Source organism: Ctenocephalides felis, unplaced genomic scaffold, assembly GCF_003426905.1.
Source record: "Ctenocephalides felis isolate EL2017-DRISC unplaced genomic scaffold, ASM342690v1 CF-g0.4_SCAFFOLD_01170, whole genome shotgun sequence".
Taxonomy (NCBI): Eukaryota; Metazoa; Arthropoda; class Insecta; order Siphonaptera; family Pulicidae; genus Ctenocephalides; species Ctenocephalides felis.
Window position 1 is genome coordinate 86,911,907 of NW_020537324.1, and position 26,618 is coordinate 86,938,524.

At 26.3% G+C, this 26,618-nt stretch overlaps 1 protein-coding gene across 1 annotated transcript in view; it reads left to right on the forward strand.

Moving 5' to 3' along the window:
• Positions 1-26,618, forward strand: part of LOC113367903 (protein CEPU-1-like) — a gene marked incomplete in the record, with an annotated part of 199,406 nt that overhangs the window by 78,170 nt on the left and 94,618 nt on the right. Inside the window, 2 exon segments of the mRNA XM_026609477.1 lie at positions 18,447-18,564; positions 19,240-19,329. Coding sequence (XP_026465262.1) covers positions 18,447-18,564; positions 19,240-19,329 — 208 coding nt within the window.

A 26,618-nucleotide genomic window follows, 5' to 3' on the forward strand; every position in this document is an offset into this window, starting at 1 on the left:
GCTGACATGCAAATTAACTAGGAAATGGCTTAAAAGCGATTTTTGTAATTACATTAAAAACGGACCAACGGACAAACGAATGGGAAATGTTTTATAAAAAATTATAGAGGTAAATTATTATGATACAGATTTATACAAAAACATTAAGTGCACCAATTAGTCAAAATATATATCTTATATATAAAAATGGATCTCTCGATCAAATCATTCGGTAAAACTCGAAAACGGCTAAACCGATTTGGCCACTTTTAGTCTTGAAAAATTCGTGCCAATCCAGAGATTGTCGGAAAGGTGAGATATTATTTCAAAATTGCGTAGAAACTTTACATTTTTAATTGAACATTTTTGTAGAAGCGTAATTTAAATAAAACAATAAACGGTGGCTAATACGTCAAATGTCAAACGTTTTTGACAAATAATTTTCAATTATGTTAAAAAGATATTTTCCGTGAATATTATTTAATTATGATTAAATTATAGTAAGTAGTTTTGTTTGTAGTTTTATTTATACACAAAAACGTTAATAAACGAGCCGCACGTATTACTAGAGACTCAAAATATCAACTTTTTTGAAATGTTAATATAAAAATGCACTTTTTGGCATATTTTTCTCAAACACGGTGCTCTGAAAGATCTCATCGGTATAATTATATACTCATTAGTATTTATAAAACATTTGCTCGGTTATATTATTTTTTACTTATGTTATTTAAATTCAGAACCTAAATTTGGTATCGATCAAATGGACACTTTGTCGAATAACATTTTTTCAGTTATAATTTCCCAGAAATTGTCGAAAAATAGTAATAGATAGTAATATACGACGGTCCGGGGTTAAAAAGGTCTATCACCAATGTGTCAAAAATCAGTAAAGTTAAGCATTGTTTAACTAAAATATTTGAAAGTAGAGGAAAAAAGATGTATAACCAGCTATAACCTTGATTTGAAAACGGTAATCTTTAAAATGGGGGAGATAAATGGTAATCTTTAAAAATCCATAATAAAAGTATTGTCTTCCGTTGGTAGTTTTTTAACAATAGTTAAAAGTGTAATTATTTTGTAAAATACCTTTAAAATTAAAATAGGACATTAAACCTGTTTATTGTTTTTATAATACCCCATTGTAAATAGCATTGAGGTATTAATATTTTTGATTCTCTAGAAATTGTTTAGAATATACCTTACTTAGCAAAATAATGTTTGCCGGGTCAGCTAGTATATATATTATATATATATATATATATATATATATATATATATTTGAGATTATTCTTTAACCCAAATTTGTGATTGTGAAATCTTTTCCCATCGAAAACGTTTTTCCCTGATTTTTCGAAAAATGACTTCCGTCTCCACCGGCGGCCGTTTGGATTTCGTCATGAATTTATAATAGGTTTTCGCCCGGCGAATGTTTCGCAATTAAAAAGTTTTGCTGCGATACAAATTTTTTTTGCTGCTCCGTTTAGTTTAACAATATTTTTTGCAGCCACCGAACGCTTTCATGTTTATTATATTTTAGTCCGCATTTCTTAGTTTTTGGAAGTGAAAATTTGTTGGCACTGATATTTTGTTTAGGAATTTTGTAATAGATTGTAAACTGTTTAGAATAAAAAAAGATATTTTTGTTGTATGTATGTGTGAAAATATGATTGAAAATATATTATATATATATATATATATATATATATATATATGTAGCGGGTTGCCAACACGCATAGCGGCTTGTCAACACGCATCACATGTCTCTGGACAGATTGGCCCATATAGTGACAGCACTGAGAAAACAAAAGGAAATTCAAGTGTCAGATCGGACACGGCTTTTGTTTCTCCCTATTAGTTTTTGCCAAAATGTATAATTCTTGAAACCTTTCTTTCAATTATAAATAGAAAATACCAATCACATTTTATTAACGATAAATATGACAACACATAGTGTCGTGGATATTAATCATACATAAAATAAACCAAATATAAATAATATTTTATGGAATTTATTATTACTACAATTTGGATAAATTGGTAATATGGAGGACTACACACCTCCATATATATATATATATATAATATATAATATATATTAGGTTGTCAAATATCCGCTTTTTTGCTCTTGGTTTATAATACAAAAAGGCGGAAGGGAGATATTTGACAACCTATTATATATATATATATATATATATAATTTTTTTTGCATAACAGCGCATATGATGTTTTAATTATGGGTCTTGGCGTAACGCCTTGAGGAACTCCTTTAAATATATATTGACAGCCGCTTGTGAATGTAATTATTTTCACGATTTTTCTAACTATTAGATCTAGTTCTATTATTATAAAATCATTTTTTCGCGTAGAATTTTTGAAAAATTTTATATAATGTATATATTATTTATTTTGGAGTTCCTCAAGGCGTCACGAAAGACCCATTATCAATATAAGCGATGTTATACACAAACATATATCTATTTCTATTTTCGCGTATCGTTTTCTATTTTTACACCCAAGATAAACTGTATAATAATAAATCTGTATCTGACACGACAAAACTGAATAAAACTCACCCTCAGGACCATATATAATAACGAGCTACAATTGTCATACATAGCCCGAGTATCTACGTTTTTTTTTTTTATTTTTCCTATCTTCTATTTCTGTTATTTTTCTACTGTTTTTCCAATTTGTATACTGACGACTTTTTTTTGCAGAGCGGGAAAACAAATCAGAATCGAGATAAATTATAATAAAAATATAAAAAAATAAATAGTTAATAAATATGTATTATAGTATTTTTTTTATTACATAATTTGTTAATACATGGTTTTAATTGTTTATTTATTTTTATGTTATTTTTTGCGCATTTTTTATTTAAAATTGTACTTTAGACGACGCGAAGAAAATAAATATGAATTTTTAACATCGGTCCTGATTTACAATGTAAAGTAGAATATGAAACGAACTCTGAGAAAAACCGTTTGAATTAAAAATTTAAATATAATTTCTGAGATTTGTATATATATATATATATATATATAATATCTACAGACTTAGACTTTATATAAATAAATTACAAAAAAAATCCCATACAACTAAAATACAATAACTTTCTTAATGAATGTTAAATAAGACTTGCACTTTTGTTGCAAAAAAATTATATTAGCTGATTTTTATTAATTATTCAAATTTTTATTAAATACTCTAGTTCTTGGAATTTACTATTATTCTGTAATAACTAGTTTTATATTTTTGTTCTTTATTATAAATAATACTAACTTATGAGCAAGCATTTATTTCTATTTATATATTCATATAATTACAATTATATTTATAATTTATGCAAAATGTAGTGAATAATAAAAAAAATATTTTGTACGTTTTGAAACTAAATTTGTGTCATTATTTATACCAAAAACATGATAAAAATTAAAAAAAAAAAAAAACATAAAAATAGAGCATTTTTCATTACTATAATTAAACAATAAGCTATTTGTATTATTGATTTTATTGTTCTGAAACAAAAACCTCAATTTTTCTCAAAAATTATATTTAATTTTCATTTAAACTATATTCTAATTGTATAATAAACCGTTGTATACATTAATTTTTTTTTATTATTTTGAGAGATTATTTATTAAATTATATAATAAGGATTATAATCATAAATAAACGAAATGACAACAATGCAAACACATGGTTTTCAAATAGCTTTTTTTTTAATTTAAAATATTTTTTTATAATTCAAATAGAAAAAAAGTAGCTTTTTTATCTAGAAAAAAACAGACAGAATATTTTCTACACATTTTTAATCTTTGTTTACCCTATAACTTTCAACAATATTTTTAATAATAGTTATCCTTGTTATTTCTATTTGTGATAAAAACAACAGAACAAAATTAATTAAAAATAAATAAATAAATTATTAAAACATTTTATACTGAATTTTAGTGTTGTCACAAATTGTTATAGACTATTTAATTAGTTATTAGTCATTATTCTAATTATCATTTATTGAAGGGTAGGATGCAAGCCAAAACGTATGGATATTAATTTAACTTATAAACAATTCATATAATGTTCATTTTTGTAACACCAAATTTTCAAACTCAACTCTTATATATTGAAAAAATTATATATTATATATATATATATATATGTATTTATAAACATGGTGTCCCAGAACTCAACGTCAATCATAAACAAAATCGAAAAAAAATTATCCTATGTACGAGTATATATTATCTATTTGGGAGTTCTTCAAGACGTCACATCAAGACCTTTTTCAAAATCGGTCAACTTTGATAGGCTTTTCTTTAAAAAAATGTACTGAAGTGCCTTGGCAAGTTTTATCAAAAGTTTGTGTATTTAATCAGAATTATAAAATGATATTACAAAAATTGGAGTAATAATAAAAACCTAAAGTTAATAATAAATTTTCCACCAATCAGTTCAAATATTTCTGCCTATCTTTCAAATTTGTCTGCATTTCTTCAGCAACAAATTGAATTTATTTCTCGCTAGTCTTTGCTAAAATCATCAATTTAAAAACAATATACACCGATATATATTATATTTGTATGGATTTCGTGTCTGCAATATGATTTTTCTTCTGCAAATTGTCTTTGTACGTGCTCGGTTTGGCTAAAATCTCTTATGAGCAAAATCAAACAAACGCTCTCGTAAAATAATTTATTTATTTAACACCATTTATATAATACATATATATATGTATAAATGTAGGTATATATTTTAGTATTAGTATTAGTAGTATAGTAGGTTTTATAAATCTCAGAGCAGAGTCGTTGGGAAAATTCAATCTGTATTCATAAAGCCATTACAGCATCGCCCATTCGCAGTGTTTCCATAAAAAATTACACAGACGCGTTTTATATGAAACATAACAGGTGATATATGGGCTTAATGATAGAATGGAATAATGCATGGTGATTTTCGTGAATAAAACTGTGCGAAATGATTTTTTTTTAGAATTTATTTATAAAATTATAGATAATTAAATTGATAAATAAATACATATAAATTTATACAAATATATATATATATATATATTATATATATATATATAATTTCCGATTAATATGTATAAAAAATATTGGTAATATAAAATATTGTAAATAATCATACTTTTTTCTTGAAAAAAATTATATTTTTGTGTATAGTAATAATTAATGAGTAAATTTACTCTCAGATTTTCTCATATAGTAGTTTTTGTATTTCTAAAGTCGATTTAGAGTTTTTCACTTTTCTGCTAATTACAAAGAAACGACTTAGCCGATCGTATCAAAAATTTAACCAACGCTAGTGCTTATTAAAATCTCGATTTAAAGTTAAAAATCTGTTCACACACACACACATACACATACACAGAAATACTTTTTCCAAATTTCGTCTCATTCGATTCAGAACGGCTTGAAACGTCGAGAAAAACATAAAATTACCAAATCAGATTTTTTAATGAAAACAAAATTCTCCTTTGCAAAGTTTCATATAACTTTAAAAATATGTTGTGCAAAAATCTTATGTGAAAAATTATCAGCCAGCAAATATATCATTATATATAATAAATTGATTTTACTTCTACAGATGCCTAATTTAAAATTTGGCAAATTTTTACATTTAAAAAAATAAATAATTTTAAATAAATAAATAAAAAAATGTAAGTAATTTTATGATAAAATGTGAATTTATATATATATATATATATATTATATATATATATATATATATATATATATATATATACAAATAAAATTAACAAAGCTAAAGCAACGAGTGTTTGAATCAAATAAAATGTCGAAACAAATTATATTTTTTAAATGCTGACTATAAATCTAATTGCAAACTTGCACTGACATTTATTCCATTAATGTGAATACTGTGATATATATATATATATATATATATATATATATAATGTGTATAAATGTATATATAATGTATAGTTGCACTTGTATTTCAATGGAAATGGTAGAAACGCCAAAGTTTTTATCAAATTATCCGCCAGACATAGTGTCCCGGCTTTTACGCGATTTTGCTGCAAATGAAGTACATATCCGAACATACATACATACATACATATATATACATGTACATAAACATATATATACATACATATATATATATATATATATATATATATATATTGTAATATTTTTGCAGCCCAATCGTCGAATTAAAAAAAAGATTAAATAACAAAATTATTTATTCCATTAAATGTTTCGACACTTGATGTTTGTCATCATTCAGTAATCAAACCAGGAGAAACAACAGAAAAAATTAATTATGATGTAAAATTGATTGAACACTAAATTTGTGTAAAATAATAATATATTATTATATTGAGAACGAGAAATTGAAGGAGCACATATTGCCCTCATATATTTTATGTTATTAATAGCGGTGCATTATGGACACTGATCAAGGTTACAAGCAAGTGGGGTGTGAAAAACGAAAGGGGGAAAAAAAACAGAGAAAAAGTTTGTTTCTTTTCTATAAATCTTTTTATCCATTAATATTTTGTTCTAAAAAATGAATGCATAAGGAATACTTATCATCCATCTAAATATCAATAAAATTTCATCACATTTGATGAAATTCAAGTATGGTATGCAAATCAACATACAACTAATTTCTATGTATTTATTTTATTTATTTTTTTAGAATCAATATTTTTATTTTCTTGAGAGCAGCAACACTTTTGGCATAATCTAACTCAGCACATAGATCTATCAATATTAAATTAATTTTTATTCATCTATTTGATTTTTATGATCATCATTCCTGATGCAACACAATGGGCATTTCTTGATAATTACAACCGATCTAGTTAATTATTTTTACCATAGACCTTATACTACATGATTTGCTAGTCGAGCGAAAAATATGACATGACATTTAATCAATCGGAAGAGTTCTACGATTGTCGGCAACGCGCGTTCACTAAGTGACTCGTTCTATGATTCCTACTCATTTTTGTTTTCAAGAAAATCAATGCACCAAAATTTCTCGACAGTAAAAGCATCCCTAGATCAATATTCTATCACTAATCATCTCTTAAGGGGCACAACTAGTGCATAAAAAAGGTGATTTTTGGGAATTTATATTAAATAAACTACTTTATCAATCATTTCAAAATTTTAAGAATATATTTTCACATGTTTTAAGAATACATAGTAAAATTTTTGAAGAAAAAAATTAAATATTTTTTAAGTTATCGCCGATCCCAACGGCGCGAAAAAAAGGCCCTTTACTGCTGCAGTGATTCCGGTCTTCTACGTGGATGAAATTTAAAAAAAATCTCGTTAAACTAGATAATATTGTCTGTAAAATGACCTACGATAAAAAAAATCATAAATTGACAAAATGGCGGCGTTTTCTAAAAAAAGTCGAATTTTACCCAAAATTTTGGTCGTTTTTGGACTGCCAAAATTCGATTTTTGATCCGATCAAAAAATCGATAGGTCATTTTACGGAGAATTATATATAGAACACGTAAAAAAAAATTGATAGTGATCGGATCATTTGTTTTTGAGTAATCGCTGCAGCAAATTCGGAAAATGCTGTTTCGAGAAAACGCGTTTAAAGGTAAAATAATCGTTATACTATATACTATATATATACTCTTTAAATGACTGTGACTCAAAAGCTATTTAAGATATCGATTTAAAATTTTGGTGTGTTATTTTTAAAGGTATAACCTATCGAAATATGGAGAAATTAAAAATTCGATATTTTGAAAATTTCACACTAGTTGTGCCCCTTAATAAAAAAATCAATGCCAGATTTTTAATACGATTCTGGTCAACCATACATTCTCATCGGTCTATAATTATTTTCAAAGTTCTTTAATCAAGACAAACTATTACTTTTTAGTTCTACTAATTAAATTTAAATTGATTTTGTTTACTATCCACAAAATTGAACAATAAATAAATTCAGTCCAATACTGCTCTAAATTACATTAAATTTGCGGATAAATTACAGAATGTTCGAGCAAAAATTTATTTACTATATAAAATTCAAAAACCGGTTAAAACCGGTATTTTAGTAAAATTAAAATTCAAAAACCGGTTTTCTGAAATGTCGGTTTTTGTATAAACCCTAGTCAATATATTTGCCTTATCTATAGCACCAGCACTTATTGACAGCAACGAGAGCTATTAGATTACTATTCAAACAACTTCCATCGATCTATTTTAATTTTTCTTCAACAAATCTCCCAATTTCCTTTTCGGTGTTGCCCCGATGCAATTGTGCACCACCAGCCATCAAGCCATCTACTATTTCCTCCACCAGGACAGTATCGAAAGTCTATTACCACTATTCGAGTGTGTCTTTTCGGTCACACTCTGCTTTAATTCCGTGAATTCCAACCCCCCGGATAACGCATTTAAATTGGAATAACTCGACTAGACACCAGACACACGACACAGGGTAGATAGTAGTGGGTAGAGTAGACTAAAGTAGAGTAGAAAGTGGGTTTGGGAATGGGTTTACCGAGTCGGTATCGCGACTTCACGGACACTTCGCGAAAATCGATGCCGGTGGAGCGACCGACCGGCAAGGATTGGAAATAAGAGGTTAGATGGTGATTCGAGGGATTCTGTGTTGGGATTGATAAAGACACTGAGGGTTAATTTTGAAAAAAAATTCAAATTGATATATAAATGTGTATAAACTCAATACCGCCCTGGTATAATACCGACTAAAACCTTCGCTTTACCCTTACCTCTGGTCCCCACGGAAACCTCCGTTAGGCACTACTTCGTGGGGGGAGGATCTAGAATGTTATCACGAGATATGTATGTGTGTGTGTGTGTTAACGCTGTATCCGTACATTTTCTGATTGACTGTTGAGCTGTATAAGATGCATCCTCGAGTGAAATATCCCACTCAGCATCTCAATATATAAGCTTATAAGTACATCAGTTTTTGTTAACTTTCAGTAAATATACTGTCAAAACCTAACAACATACATCACAGCACATTTCATATATCAAACAACCAACTATCGAAATATGTTCAGAAAATTTCTAAGTTATGGCCTAAATAGAAAAATATATTTATATGTTATTTTTTCTAAAAAAAATCTATCTGTTTCTCTTTACCCTATATAGGGCAAACACACCTAATGTCCAATTTTAAATTATTATTTAGTGAGCACTTTTTTTTATAAAAATTATACCTAAATATTTATCAGCAGAGTTGGAATAACTATGAATTTAATATATATCCCGTAATTTTTTTAACTTAATATAATTATTTTTACCTTTTTACGCCTTAAGCTTTTAAAGATATTATAAAAGACTTATATTCTTTATAATTTAAAAGATTTAGATATTATATAATATGTTGTGCAAATCTCAAATAAAAAAATATGCAGTCGTGTTTTGGCTTGCTTTACTAAATCACAATACAAAAAAATGTACTTATTCAAAAAATTATTGAAATGTTTCATTGTGTCAAATATTCATATGTTTGGCATTGGATATGGCGTATTTAATCAAGTCAATGGAGCGTTTTGGGTCTGAATTTTTTTTTACTGTTACGCCGTAAATTAAAGTGCATTTTTTACCCTTTTGGCTCAGTTCATCAGCTCTACCCTATATTTATATTAATTTTTATAATATTAACAAAAGAAAGTTAAAAGTGATCAACCTTTAATAAAAATGAAAAATAAAACTCGTAATGAAAAATTAAGAATTTTCCTTAATTCCTTTAAAAAAGTCCACAAAGAACAATAACGGGCCAGTTGTCAATTAGGTTATTAAATTAATGAATTTAGGAAGTGTAGTAAAAAATTGAGGTAAAAATTGAGGGTTGCATTCATGTATTTTTCAAACTCGTATGAAAAGAAAATTATAAATTTAATCCAATACATAAAAAGTAAGTGTTAGATTTGGTCAACCCTTGAAGAAATTTATTTTGTTTATGTAAAATTGAGCTTTTTCATAAGCTCAAAAAATCTAAATCAAATTTCTGTCAAAAACGTTCGCTGACAGAAATCGAGATGAAAAATGATGTAATTACTATAATAATTCTCACGAAATAAGACAAGTGTCACAAACTTTTGAGAAGAGAAAATAAAGTGTATAAAAATTGTAAAATTTTGGTGAGATATTGGTTATGATAATTTTGTATTTAGTTCACCAAATGTTGCAATATTAATCTAAAATCCTCCCACATCAGCAATGTTAATAATAAATTGAATAAAAAATTCTACACAAAAACTATTATTCGGATACAATTTCTACAATATTATTCTCTACTTCAACGTCCAATTTTTTCCATCAAATGTATATTTTATCACGTATTAAAATTTCTGCAGTAGTTTTTTTGTTGGCTGCGAAAAGCACTCAAAGAGTTATTTTCGTCTTTGTGCAGGAAAAGTTGTCAGAAAGAAAAATTCGCCAGCAAAAGAGCAACTAACTTTGCTTTTACTCTTGTTATTTAACTTAATATTTAACTTGTTCGAAACTGGTCAAATGTAGTTTTAGTAATGTATGACGAAAGGGGAAGAAGGAATCGTTTAATATATACATACTTACATACATACATATGTACATACATACACACACATATATATACATCAAATAAAAGGCAAACAATAAAACTGATAATTTTTATTTTGAATACATTTTCGGTTTTAATAAGCTATAGCAACATGTAATATTATCTAACTATCATAGAATGTATAAAGTCAAATATAAAACTCAAAAAGCTACAATAGTGCGGAAATACGCGTCTCGACGAAACCGGTAGGCGTAAAATGCCTCTAACCTAAAATGAAGGGTAGATCCAGGTTGGTATCAAAAGAGGCGTACCGGTTCCCGGCCGGACGCGCCCTGAGGGTTTTGTTCGTAATTTTATTGTTTTTTATAAAAATATTGAAGGTTATTGCCATAATGTGAATAATAATAGCTGTCCAGACTATTAGCATAGTAGTTAAATATTTAGATAAACGTCTATGAAATTTTGTTTGAAATGGGCCAAAATTTGATTTGAATAATACATTTTGGACTTGCTTATATATTTTAAATTAAAAAATAGTTTTATTTTCTGCCAGGGATATATATATATATATATATATATATATATATATATATTTATATAGTTATATATTATTTTTATCTAAATAAGAATCTCGGGAACAAGAATTATATACACTTGTCGTCGTAAACAACCCTTTTCTTTCGCACAGATATACATATATATATTATATATATATATATATATATATAACTGTTTAAATGTGAATCTCAGTTTGTCTCAGAATGAATTCCGTAGACCCTTTTTTCACTAAAGATTCATTTTCTCAAACTGTAAACAGAGCTATAAATTTCGCAGTTTTGTCTCTTCGCCGTTCACACCCTTTTGCAGAGGCGAAAAAAACGCGAAGGAAATCTATGCAAACACTTTGCAGAAGGGATGAACTTTAGGCTAAAAATATTAAAATCGGTACTAAAACTATTATAATAATATGAATATAAATATAAATTAGTGGTGCGCGGCATTGTGCCTTAAGGCAAATTGCTGGAGCTTTCCATAAAAAATTTTTTTTTTTAAGTCTTACCAAAAAAATATCATTTTTTTGAGGATTCTGAATTTATTTGAACATTTTTGTAAACTTCGGAAACATTTAAAAAATTTGAATATTGAAAAATTAAAAAAATGTCTATTTTGAAAATACTGATATTTTTTAATAATTCAGAAATTTTGTGTAAACTTGGAAATTTTTGCAAAACTGAAATTTTTTGTTAATTTCTAAACTACTTGAAAGTTTTTGATACCCATTCATATCGATTAATAACTGCTTTTTGACCGCCAAATGGCTTTTTTTTATAACTTTTTCCCCTAGATTTCCGACACTGCTGGACCTGTCCTTGCATAAATCCAATCAATTATTTTATAAATCAATGAAGATTTACAATGAACAGTTCCAAAATTTTAAATGGAAAACTAAACTTATTACTGGATTCTACAATTATTGGTTCAGAAATGTTTATTGTAAAGAAATACTTGTTTACTTAGTTTTTTTTATTAGTTATTTTTTTATAAACTGTTTTTATAATTTAATAGATCATTATTGTAAATACTCAAAATCTTGTTCTCATTTTAATTATTTACCAAATCTATTGATTTAGTAATGAAAAAAATCATTAATCTTAGCTTAGTAATTGAGCAACTCTCTAGAATGAAAATTCTTGATCCAAAAATAGTAACAGTAGTATAATTGGTTAGTTAATAATAATTAATTAGTTAGTTAAAAGGTTAGTTAGGAAAATTCTCCTAGTTCAATAGTAAAAAAATAATTAATCTTAGCAACTCTCTAGAATATAAAATTTTGATCCAAATATTGTAAAAGTAGTAAAATTTGTCAGTAAAATTAGTTAGTTAATAATAATTAATATTAGTTAGGAAAATTCTTCTAGTTTAGTAATAAATAAATGATTAATCTTAGGAATTCTCTAGAATAAAAAATCTTGATCCAAAAATTGTGGATTTTTATTGGCAAAAATCACCTATTAAATTATATAAACTATTTGCAGCTCCCGTCTAACTCAGTAGTGATAAAATCACAATTTTTAAGTAATTAAAATAATTAAAAAACTAACATTTTTAAGCAAATTCTTAATGTGTTTTATGAATCTGTCTCATTCAAAATATTTGCAAAAAATGTTTATAAAGTTGTAAAAACCATTTGTAAAGCTTTTGTAGTTTAGTAGTGAAAAAAATCGCATAGTAACTCTTTACAGTACGCCACAAAATGACCGAAAAACCGCCAAAAAATGCATTTGGTTAACTTATAAAAAGAAAAAAATTAAAGTTCAAGTTAAATTTCAAAATCAGCAGATTTAACATTTACTTTTATACTGATAAACCAGTAGATATAAGTATATTCTTCTAGTAAGCTTTATTTAATTTTATTCAAAACACATCCATTTTCTCCTACATTTCACTAGAATTACCAAATGGGAAATAATATCGCGCCAATATTGGCTTTATTGTCTCTTGAGATGAGATGGCATCTCCTAGATATACACATATATATATATATATATATATATATATATATATATATATATATATATATATATATATATATATATATAAATTTATTATATAATACCCGAATATTATTAGGGTATAGTCGCAGGCTACATTAGCATAATCTCGTATTCATAGATTTCTGTCATATGTGAGCCGAAGTAGAAGTTTCCAGAGACATCACTATGATACATGGGGAAAAAATGAAAACTAGGTGTAAGTGGAATTTTACCTCAAGGCAATATTCACAGAACAAGTTCGGATACGTTAATTAAAATTTCACCGCTAGTTTTTATATTTCATTACCCATAAATTCCTACAATTTAGGGCAAAAAACGAGTCGATTATAATTATATCCCGAAACTAATTTCCGCTAAAACTAATTACAATTAATATATTTGCAATATCAATATCGAATGATATCGTGGAATGATATCGAGTTCCTGTTTATTATTCTAATTAACTGCGGATCAAAATGCTATGCAATTATCAAAAATCAAATCAAATCGAAATTTTACGAACGAAATCAATCACGCACGATTGATTGGTGATTTATTGTTTAATTAATTAGAATTTTGATGATTAAAATTATATTATTATTGGACAGAAATGGAAATCTGGGTATCGAAATTCGAATTAACATTATTAATTTCTATCAGGGGAGGAGAGAGGTTTTAATAGATGGAGAGCTGGGAGAGGGAAATATTTACTACGAAAATTATTTATATGAATTGAAACAATCTATAAAAAACATGGTTAAATTATTTTTTTATTTTCCATAGCACACTAGATATATTGGCAATTTATTTTGTAATTTTTTAGCAATTATTCAAACAAGTTTTGAAGTATACCGAATTGTTCTAGAGTTCTACGTTGTTAGATAAATTTGATAATAATTCAATTGTGTATAAATTCACCAAATGTTACATCTTTATAAATTTTTTAGTTTAAAAGTTACAAAAAATATAAAACATAATTGCATCTTTGCAACACCCTTATCTTAATTTTATGTTTAATTGCTATTTTTGAGAACACCCAGTTGTTTTAAGACACTATCTTGTTCGGCTATATGATAGTATATTTAATTTTACAAAAACTTTGCAAATATTATATTTGTATTAAACATACCTTTCAAAAGTTACAAAATTTATTATAAATATTTAACTGACTTTCTGCTTTACTATTACTATTACTTTAACTATACACCAGACAAGTTCAGTTTTAGTGCGATTTTAGGGTGTACAGAGTTGCTCTAGGGCCTTATGTTGTTAGTAGGTATTCTAGATAATTCAATTTAGTACAAATTTTCCAAATATTGCATTTAATTTAAACAAACGATTTAAAAGTTACAAGAGTTCTGATAAATTAATGCATAAATTAGTTCTTAGCTTTCTCATTAAACTCGAAGCATCGTGTTGCCTGAAAACGATCAGATTATTGATGAATTTTTAATTGCTGTTTTGGAGTATACCGAGTTGCTTTAGCACATTATTGTAGTAGACAATATTATAGATAATTTAATTTTATATAAATTTGTCAAACATTTCACAAAAATTCAACAAACGGTTTGAAACAAACAAAATTACTTCAGGATCTAGTTTTAAAAGCAATTTTAAGGTATACCGAGTTTTTGTAGAGCTTTATGATATAAGATGATAATATAGACAATTCAATTTTGTACAAATTCAGCAAATATTACATTTATATCACATCTGTAGTTTAGAAGTTATAGAAGTTGCAACAAATAAATGCGCCAATATGCTAATAATCAATCACAACAATTACTTCGAGATCTAGTTTCAAAAACATTTTTCAGCTATACCAAATTGTTGTAGAGCATTATGTTAGACAATAATATAGGCAATTCAATTTTGTACAAATTTAGCAAATACTACATTTATATTTAACACTTGGTTAAAAAGTTATAGAAGTTGCAATAAATAAATCCACCAACATGCAAGCAATCAATTACAACAATTACTTCGAGATCTATTTTAAAAACAATTTTAAGGTATAACGAGTTGTTGTAGGGCATTATGACGTTAGACAATAGTATATATTGTTTCATTTTGTACAAATTCACTAAATATTACATCAATATTACATCTGTAGTGTAGAAGTTATAGAAACTACAATAAATAAATGCACCAACATGCTAACAATCACAACAATTACTTCGAGATCTAGTTTTAAAACCAATTTTGGGGTATATCGAGTTGTTGTGGGTTTCTATATTATAGATAATTCAATTTTGTACAAATTTACCAAATATTATGTTTGTATATAAACCTTTGTTCAAAAGGTACAAAGGATGTTATAAATAATTGCACCAACAAGCTATCAACCAACTGCTAAAATTGTTTTGCTTCGAGATTTAAAAGCAATTTTAAAGTATAAGGAGATGCTGTAGAGTTTTATGATATTAGACAATATTACAGACTATATAATTCTGTACAAATTTTGTTAATATTATATTCACCTCCAAAACTTGGTTCAAAAGTTACAGAAGATCTAACAAACAAAAACACAAAACTAGTTTGTTGCTACAAAATTGCTTATAATTTGCGTACTAAAAATAGTACGTAAAAAATTAATAGTACAAAAATGTAAGACGTTATTATATGATTTATTCGAATATTTTTTGGGATAAAAGTAAGTATATATAAGATTTTAGCCGCAGATGTTACCCTCGACACGACTTGGTTAACATAAGTTTGCACATGGCATGTTGGTCACGTCTTCAAACTTTCCTATCCATACACACACACACATATATATATATATATATATATATATTGGTGGAGGGTTAGATATTAATTCAAACCCCTAATTCAAATCTGATTTCATAATTAGTGACATAAGTGACGGGGATGTTTTGAAATAATTATAGCAAGTTCGTGACGTGCTCGCTTGAACGTGACTCAAATATATATTGTCACTTATGGATGGATAATTATATATATATATATATATATATATATATATATATATAATCTACATCAATTTTACTGTTACCGATAAAGTACAATTTATCATTTCCCATTTCTTTTCGCCATTGTCGTTGTCAGTCTAAGAGTCTCAAATTATATATCTATTATACTTATTTCTCCTGCATTTTTTTCTTTAAATTTCGCGCGTCACCAGAACCGATAACGTAATCCATCAATCAACTTGTCTACGATAAGCCTCCAACATTTATGTATAACACCTTTGGAGGCCAAGGAGGATATACATATATACATACATACATATACATATACATACATACATACATATATACATATACATATGTATATATATATATATATATATATATATATTTCAATATATATTTAGTATTAATTGTTCTCATGCTCCTATTTTCTATCGCAAAACTATATCAGTTTTGATTCGCAAAAATGAATTGTTATAATAATTATTTTTCAATCAATTATAAGTAAAACAATGCATTTCCTACCTTAATATATCCAAAAATTCTTCATGCACTTGTATAAAAACAAATTTATATATTGAATATCAAAAGTTTTTTAATAAAAGTTTGAGAACACAATGAACTTTTAGGTTAAGCACAAATGACAGTATATTTTGAATAAAATTTCCATTATTATAACACTAAAGATTATAATAATAAATTATAAACAGGTAATATAATTGGCAACACTCAATATATATATTTATTTATTAAAAAAAGAAACATTTTGTACCTCAACATAATTATTATAAAATATTGTTTTGACATTTGCGCAAGGTTTAAATTTCAACCCTGAAGTTGGTTGCAGGTCAACTGTGCGTTGTCAACCAACTTCAGGGTGCACTTCACGTCTGTTTGTTTAAATGTCAAAAATATAAATTTAGATATTGTGTTTTAAGAATAATATTTGCTTGTTTAGTAAATGCTTTGAAATTAATAATTTTGATAAAATATTATATTGTGCAATATGTATTATTCATTAGTGTTGTGCAGATTTTGTTTTAGTTTAAGGTAAGAAATATTTGACTTGCGTTTGACAGTTGTGTGTCATCACATAAGAACAAATATGTATTATAAAACTCTGTAAAAGTTTTATGAAAATTTTCACATAAACTCTTATTAGATGACTGACGAAGAATAATGCATATATGCATATAAGCGTAGTAAATAGTAAAAAACTTTACTTACATTAGTCCGACACTAAATCCTTAACAGTATTGAGTAATCAATATATTCAAATATATGTTGATTTAATTCACTTTTTAAAATTGTTGTTAGCAGCGACAAATTATATGTATAAAATAAATTCGTTTTTAAATTAACAATTACTTTAACACTAAACACAAACACAATATATATTTATTTATCAAATTAAATATTTTTCTAAATTTATATTATTAAAAAATATTCGTTTGACATTTGCCCAAAACAGATGTGAAGTTCGTAGCACTCGCGGGAAAATAAAGACAAAGGGATAAAGACGAACTTCATGTTATAAAATATCTGTGTGTGAAAATGTCAAAAAAATATTTTAAATATGGCGTTAAATGTTATTTTTTGATTAATTAGTTTGTAATATCAATCATTACTTTTAAATTAATTATTTTGGTGAATTGATACATTGTGTAATATTAATTACTCATTAGTCGTTTGTTGCAGATTTTATATAAGCTTGGGTAAGAAATATATTAAGTATATCCTATGACAGTTGCTTGACAACAATATTGCAAATAATTAATAATAATTAGTAAAACTACAATAATTTTTATATTAAAGGTAGTGTTTATGCAAATTTTTCACACGTCGTTAACTATAATGATAAACAAAATTAGATATATCCTTAAAATTCCAACATTATTTTTATGTAGAACACATACACATAACCTCGAATTAGTTGACAAGTATAAATTGTTTATTACATTAGTCATAAAAGTAATAAATATAATATAACAGTATTAAATATGATATAATAGCATATAATGAATACATTTCAAATGATTTCTAACAAATACTGGTAGGAATTAAGCAGTACTCCATATATTATATACTTATATCTAACCTTCCTGATGTTTTCAATCATAGATAACTTTTATTTGCCTAGCTTTACTTACGTAATGTCTACATTAGTTATAAACTTAATAAATATAATATAATAGTATTAAATATTGTATAATAGTGAGTAGTGAATGCATTTAAAAAGATTTATAATGAATATTGGTAGAAATTTAGATGTACTTCATATATTATACCTAACCTTCCTGACGATTACTTTTTCTTACCTAACTTTACTTCCATTATTTCTGATATACTAGTAAAAAATTCTTGATTAATATAATGATATAAAATATATGTATATATAAGAAATATGTATAAAAAACTGTGATAAATGAGTATGTATAAATATGTTTTTCTTTATTTTCAGGTTGCCTGGATGCATTTCGAGCAATCAGCAATTTTAACAGTCCACAATCATGTAATTACAAGAAATCCAAGGATCAGTGTTTCCCATGATAAACACAGGACTTGGAATTTACATATAAGTGAGTATATATATATATATATATATATATATATATATATATACTATTTGCAATTGTATTTGCTTTTTTAATAATTAAATTATAAGTTTAATAATGATGCAGCATTTGAAGCTTCTATATTCATATTTGTACATACATAGAATTAATTTAATTTCAATTAAGATACAAGAAATAATTGAAATCAAGATCTTATATATCCCAATTAGAAATAATAATTATATCTGATCCTTCCAAGAAAAAAAACAAAAATTTCAGTTGTACAGCTTTGCTTCCGCCGTTTTTGTTCGAAATTTGATACTTCATTTTGAAGAACTTAGGACTGAAAAACGGCGGATCAAAGTTGTACATATAATATTTTTCTGTTTTTTCTTATTATTAGATATTATTATTATTTCTAATTGGTCTATATCAGATCCTGATTTGTGGACTGATACGATTGAAATAGGATTAGTAATTTGGAAATTAAAAATAATATTTATATCTGGTTCTTTGTATAAAAAAGGACATGTGTTCAATGTAATTATTAAAAATAAGATTACAAAAGAATTATATATTATTTACAAAGCATTTACAGCGATTCGTCTATACTTTTATCTTATGCATTATATTGTCATATTAACTTATATATTTTTGTAGGATTTTCATAAATTTTAATTAATTTTTTTTAATTTTTAGGCAATGTTCAGGAAGAAGACCGTGGACGTTACATGTGCCAAATTAATACTGTAACTGCAAAAACACAATTTGGATATTTGCACGTTGTCGGTAAGTTTTTAAATTTTATATTATAATAAAATGAGAAGATATTTCTATTATGTACGTTTTGATACTAAATATGTGCCAATATTCAGAAACTGTAAAATAATTTCACAATTATTACAAAATAAATAGAAAAAAAAATTCTTGGCAAAGATAAATACAACAAACGTAGCACTTCATAGAATAGGGCTTAAAAAGGATTTATAAAAAACAAATTTGGCCTAAAAACGTAGCACTTATTAATAGGGCTCGAAAAGACTTATAAAAAACAAATTTGGCTTAAAAATGTAACACTTATGAATAGGGCTTCAAAAGGACTTATAAAAAACAAATTTGGCCAAAAAACGTAGCACTTATAAATAGGGCTTCATAACAAAAGATTTTGATACAGTTTTAGTTATCAGTGAAGCATCTAATAATTAAAAAAAAAATCTTAATTTTTAATTGTTTTAAATTTGTTTTACACAATAAATTCAAATTATATGAAAATGATTTTTTTTTAAATTTTTTATTGTTTTCTCAAAGAAATCATTTTTTCATTATGGACTAGAATATTAAGTTTGATGCTTGTATTTACCTTTCTATAGATTATTTCTTAATCCTTCTTGTTTTAATAAAATTAAAAAAAAAAAAAAGCGAGAAAGATGGTACAATATGTAGTATTGAAACGTACAGAATAAATAATTTCTAATTTATTTTTTATTTTTGAGGATTTAGATGCTTTGGTTAATGTTCTAACATTGACCAAAAAAGTCTTGGTATATATATATATATATATATATATATATATACATAAAATGTTCGCCTAGTATTAGAAACTATAACTTTAGTTTCTGTTTTTATCTTTTGGCCATTTTATTTGTCTCATAGTGCGGTTATTGCAAAACTTATTTGAAGCTACGTCTTCTCTCCATAAATGTATATATATACATATATATACATATATATATATATATATATATATATATATATATATATGGTGCATGTGTGCAAGTTGAGATAGTGAAAAATTGGCTTTTACTTATGTTGACAAATAGTTTTTCCGAACACATGTATGACGCTGCTCTTATAAAATAACACAAGGGACGTATTCGGTGAAAATATAATGAAAATCATGGGTAATTGTATCTGTTTTTGTATTACCATGTCAGTCATATATGCGTGAAGTGAAAAATTGTGTTTTTCTAGAAATTTTGGTCAAAAAAAATTTTTTTTGGAACATTAAGTTTCCTTGGTACCATTACCAAATTATTTCTTGGCAATTGCCATTATTAATTAATTAAGTAAATGAAGAAAGTTAATTGTCTCAGACTTTATTTCTTTCATTGTTTTTGAAGAAAGAAAAATCTTAAAGAAAACATGAAGAAAGCAGAATCTTATTGAATTAAAATAATTTTTATAAATAATATTAAATTATTACCAATCGCTTCAATATTACTCTATGACTTGCTTTTAAAGACAAAATAATCGTATATACATATTTTTTTCAATAAGAATATTTAACAATTTCTGATGCAAATATTTTTAGTATTTACCCCAATCCTTCAATCATCTTGTAAGACTTGCCAATAGACTAAATATTCTCGAAAATTTGAATTCATCATTTTTTCTCTTAAAGTGGGAAACTTTTTATTTACTCTTATGGCTTCTTAAAGTAATGGAATAATTCTTTCTTTTTTAAATATTTTAAATATGTAATGAACAATTATTTTTAACTACCTTTCGAAACTTGCCAATAGGCAAAAATCTCTTCAAAAAATGTGTTTTTCTTAATTTTTCCAAAATGCTGCCCTTGTGTCCACTATCCAGACCTGATTTTCACTGAGTAAAACCAATGGAGCGTTCATCAATTGTCATATTGTCTGCATGGAAATAGTTTTCCTTCGTTTTTCCGAACCGTTGACGATATCCAACAAATTTATATACATATATATATATATATATATATATATATATATATATATGAGGAAAATCGGATAATACTCAAACGTTATAAACAAGAACATAAAGATTCGCATTCAATCTATTGATAAGAATCAATTATATGACTTATTCGATATTGGTTTTTGTCCTGGGAGAAAAATACACGATTTATTATTTATTTGATATTTCCAATTTAAGCTCAATAGGTGTAAGTGGCACTTTGCCTTGAGGCAAGTTGCATAAACGTTCCTATATTTTTCTAGTAATTCATCTATTCATATATGCATAACTTTTTTGTTATAGAAGAAAGGAACAAATGTTCCTAAAATTGATATCTTAAAACTATTCTAGATGGTTTAGATGAAAATCAGATCAGTAATTAATTAGTATTTTTAATTGAAAATGTTTCAGATGGTCCGGAAAATCTAAATAAAATGTTCTGCATAGTCTAAATTTTGTTACTAATTAGTTTGAAAATGTCTTAGTTAGTTTGTATATATTCTAAGAATATGCTACTCAGAAAATATTCTGGATATCTTAATTTTTTATAATCTTTTAAAATGTTCTAGATAACCCGAAATTACACCAGATAGTCGGGAAGTATTCTGCAAAGCCTAAAATGTTTTTCAGATAGTTTGAAAATGTTCTAGATAATTCTTTTAGATTGTTTTAATATATTCTAAAAATATTCTAGTCTGAAAATGTTCTAGATAGCCTAAATTTCTAGATAATTTAAAAATGTTCTAGACAGTTTGAAAATATTCCAGATAGTCGAAAAGTATTCTGTTTGTTTAAAAAATCCTTTTAGATAGTTTTAAAATATTTTAGATGGTTGGGAAATATTATAGATATATTAAAACTATTCTAGATAGTCGGAAAATATTCTGGATAGCTTATTTTTATAGATAGTTTGAAAATGTTCTAGATAGTCTGAAAATACACCTAATAGTTGGAAAATGCTTTGCATAGCCCAATTTTTTTAGATTGTTTGAAAAGGTTCTAAGAAAAAAATATTCTGGGCAACCTAATACTTTCTCAATTAGTTTGACAAACATAAACTGCATTTTACCTAGTACCTAAATCCCAATTTTTGTTGAAAGTTGATTATATTAAGGCAAAATTCTGCTATTAACTATTCGCAAGAGCCAACCAGCTTGTTAAAACTAATGTACAACAAAGCAACTCTCGTCGTACCCTGAAGAGCTCTCCAAAACCGTCTTTCTCTCTCAAGAATTCCTCCGTTTCAGTTTCGTTTACAATTTAAAAAGATACATTAGAATATAAATTCTCGGGGCAAGGTGGGGAAAAGTGGGGAAAAGTGTCGCCCGCCGGAATGAACATTAATCTTGCCCAAGTCTTGTTCGGCCTGATAACGACTGAAAGTTGAACTGATAACAACGGCGAAGGATCCAATGGAAAATTGTATAGGTGTAGGTCTAGTGTTATATAACAGCATCAGTAGGTACAATATGTATGTAAAGGGTGCTATAGTTTGTGTGCCGTTGGCGAAATGGGAAAAGAATTTCAGAAAGAGCTTTTGAGAAATGAGATTAAAATGTCTGTGACGGTTTGGAATCGACGAAAGGATAAAATACATAGACACATATATACGCATTCATACATATATTTATATTGTCTTATCATAACATTATCAATTTTAACTTCCCGAAACAGTAGTTTTGCTAGTTTTATGTTTTGTCGACGTTTCAAGTCATTCTGAATGGCTTGCAAGTTTGATACTAAATTTGTATCATTCGGAATTCGGTTTCATTTTTGGTCTGTTTTGTACGTTTTGCTGTTCATTTGTTTGAGTGTTATCTATTTTTTTTATCTGTTTTAAAAATGTGTACAATATTTAAAAACAATAATGTAAGTAAAGTCATACTTCAAATACGACATGATCGGTTTGTCATTGTAATTAGCATTTAGAAATGAATTTTCATTAGAGAAATGAAGTAATTGCTGATTAATAAATTTTATAATATTCGTTCACACAGTGTTAATTATGTTAAACAACGCCTGAACAAATATTGTTTTCACAATTTCCCTCATCATCATATGATATTTGTATTTGAAGAACTTCATGTAATTGAAATTAACATACATTCATTGACTGCTTGTATTTTTTTTACTATTTCGTTGACGATACAATCTCACCTTTTGAGTAGCTGTAATATCTGTCTTGCCTATAAAATTATTTTCCATTTCAATAACATTAAAGATTTTCAGAAACTATGAATAATATATAAATTTTCTGAATAAACTTATGTTTCATACATGGCGTAATTTATAATAAATTTGTAGAAATTGATGGAAAAAATTGTAAACATTGTTTGACATTGAAAACATTTTGACATGTGAAATTTAAACTTAGGTTAAATTATGAGCCTAGACAATATTAGAATATATAATATATTTATGATTATGAATAAAAAAAGGAAAAATTAAATTTATATTTATATATTTTACTGAAGTATCAGTATAGGATATTAAAAAATTTGGAACTCTTGAATTATAATGGGATACAGGACACTCTCCATCGGGTCAGCTAGTATATATATATATATATATATATATATATATATATATATATATATATTAATGCTAGATAATTATCCTTAACTTCCTAATTAACTTATTTTCTACCTAAGTACTAAACGCTGTATACAGTAAATATAAAATCATTAAGAAAATTATTTAAGGGCTCAAAGTAATTTCTTGAACATTGAAGAGCAAATATTGTACTTATCTGAAAATTATGAAAAAAAATTAAATAAACTAGTTGAAAGTGGCATTTTGCTTTGAAGCATGAACTTCCCATGAAATTTGCAATAATCAACCGAAATCCAGATTTAGATATTTACTGCACGAAATGATTTAAATTAATGACAACATTTTTTACACAACTAGAAAAATTTTATAGACTTATTTTTCTGTTGATTCCAAAAAAATTGATTTTTAATTAGTGATATTCAAAATTTAACTCATCATATCACAAAAGTGAATTTTGACACAAATTTTGACTATAATATTATATCAAACTTGGATGATTTTTTAAAATTGAACTATACTTGTCTTAGGGGCGTAATATTTCAGTATCATCTAGAAGACCATGATATCTATCATCAAAAAAAATAATAAAATTTTTTGAATTATTTGACAAAAACCAAAAAAATGCCCCAAATTTTCTATTTTTTGCTAAAGAATGAATTCAAAGTCGTTTTATTCAAAACTTTTATATCGGAGTGTATAAAAGTGTTCCCAGGAAAATGTAGTAAATTTTATTTAGTTTTATCCTATGTAACTGGAAAAGGGTAGTTTTATGTGTAATTTTTGAGTTATTTGGCAAAACCCAAAAAAATGTCCCTAAATTTCTATTTATTGTTAAAGAATAAAATATCGTTTTCAAAGGCGTTTTATTCAAAACTTTTGTATCGGAGTATATAAAAGTGTTCCTAGGGAAATGCAGTAAATTTTATATAATTTTACCCTATGTAACTAAAAAAGGGTAGTTCCATATGCTGTTTTTGAGTTTTTTGACAAAAACCAAAAAAATGTCGAGAAAATATAAAGTTCAAATGCAAATCGGATTTTTTATGAAAATATAAACTTATCTTTCGGGAAGTTAAAATTTTAATATTTCCCTCTTATATTAGTAAAATATAAGATTACTCTTATACCATTTATTAACATTTATTAAATATTTTGAATGATCCTGATCGAATCTCCTTCACAACCACCATGGTCCAGATTTTCTCCTCTTTGAGACAATAACACAGGCCATGAAACATCTTGTTTATGAGAAAAGTTTGCAAGAGTTTTATGAGTCGTGAGTAATCCGGAATTATTCCTTATATTACTTTTTATCAACTTACCCAAAAACCAAAAACAAGGACCAGAAGTAATCGATTTGCATTAAAAAAATCAGGATTGCAATGATTTTTTTTGTCCAGTGGGTCAATAGAATCACCTACTATCGATTTCCAATCTCTTTTCCTATTTTTCGCTTCAATTATATCACTTTTTTAACTGAATATATGTATAATTCATTTATTTCGGAGCGATCGTTGTAATGTGAAGTACCGCCACTCGGTTTGAATACTAGATAGGGCAACGATAATTGGCCGATCCGCAGCGCCGCCATGAATATTCAATGCGTTACGGTGCGGTCAATCCGCGCACTAACACTGAGCCGAATGACTTTGTAGGAGTGAGTGGTAAAAACGATTGGGAAAAAATTGATGGATTTTAAGGGATGGAGGAAAGGGTTGGGGTTGAATGAGAGCTAAAAGTAACATTTATTTGCTACTGTAGAAGAAGGCATTTAAGTAAAAATAAATACGTCATATAACTAATTTGAATAATGTTTATTAGTTATGTGGTAACACTCGTGATGCACACATTTATTAGTGTCAACCATTATACATATTTATATGATGATAAATTATAAATTATATATTCATAATAGCATTAAAAATATGTATAATATTCGAAAACAATAATGTAATCAAAGTCATACTTCGAATATGACATGATCGGTTTGTCATTGTAATTTGCATTTAGGACTTGAACCTTCATTAGATAAATGAAGTAATTGCTGATTAATAAATTCTATAATATTCGTTCACTCAGTAAACTTATAACAATCTTGAATAATTTCAATATTACTATCAATAAATAATTTGCATAGATGTCCATTATGAAGTATATCTGTATATAAATGATACACAGCTACACAAACTATTGTTGTGCTTGATTTCTTGTTTAGAGTAATAAATCTGAATATCAATTCACTCTTCATTACTTATAAAATTATGCAACTTTGTAATACTTATAATTGCTATTATAAACAAAAAACTTGTAGACTTCTTCCTCTACACTTCCAAAATCGTCTAAAATATAATTCTGAGAAAAATAAATTCGGCATGATAGAATAAAGTTGTGTATAATAAACTCAAATGAAACGTCCATGTTGTCTTAGCCATGTATTATTAACAACTATATTTTACATAATAATAAAGAATAAAATTAAAAGCTCAAAATGTGGATCAAAAGCCCCCTACCAGATTTTGGTTATTTGTAAAAGCTCACTATAATTAATTATATTTTATCCAAGCTATGTTGCTTTAATATTCTTTAATATCTATAAAATGCAGAGAATTATTATGTTAAACAACGCCTAGATATATATATATATATATATATATATATATATATATATTTTGTATGATTCTGAATTTGATGTTGACATATGTATTAACAAAGTCTAATAATCGGGCATAACATCAATAAAAAACATGAATTTCTTTCAAAAATTTATTTTAAATCCATACGTTTCGGCTATAATCCTAGCCTTCATTCAGTGGAAAAAT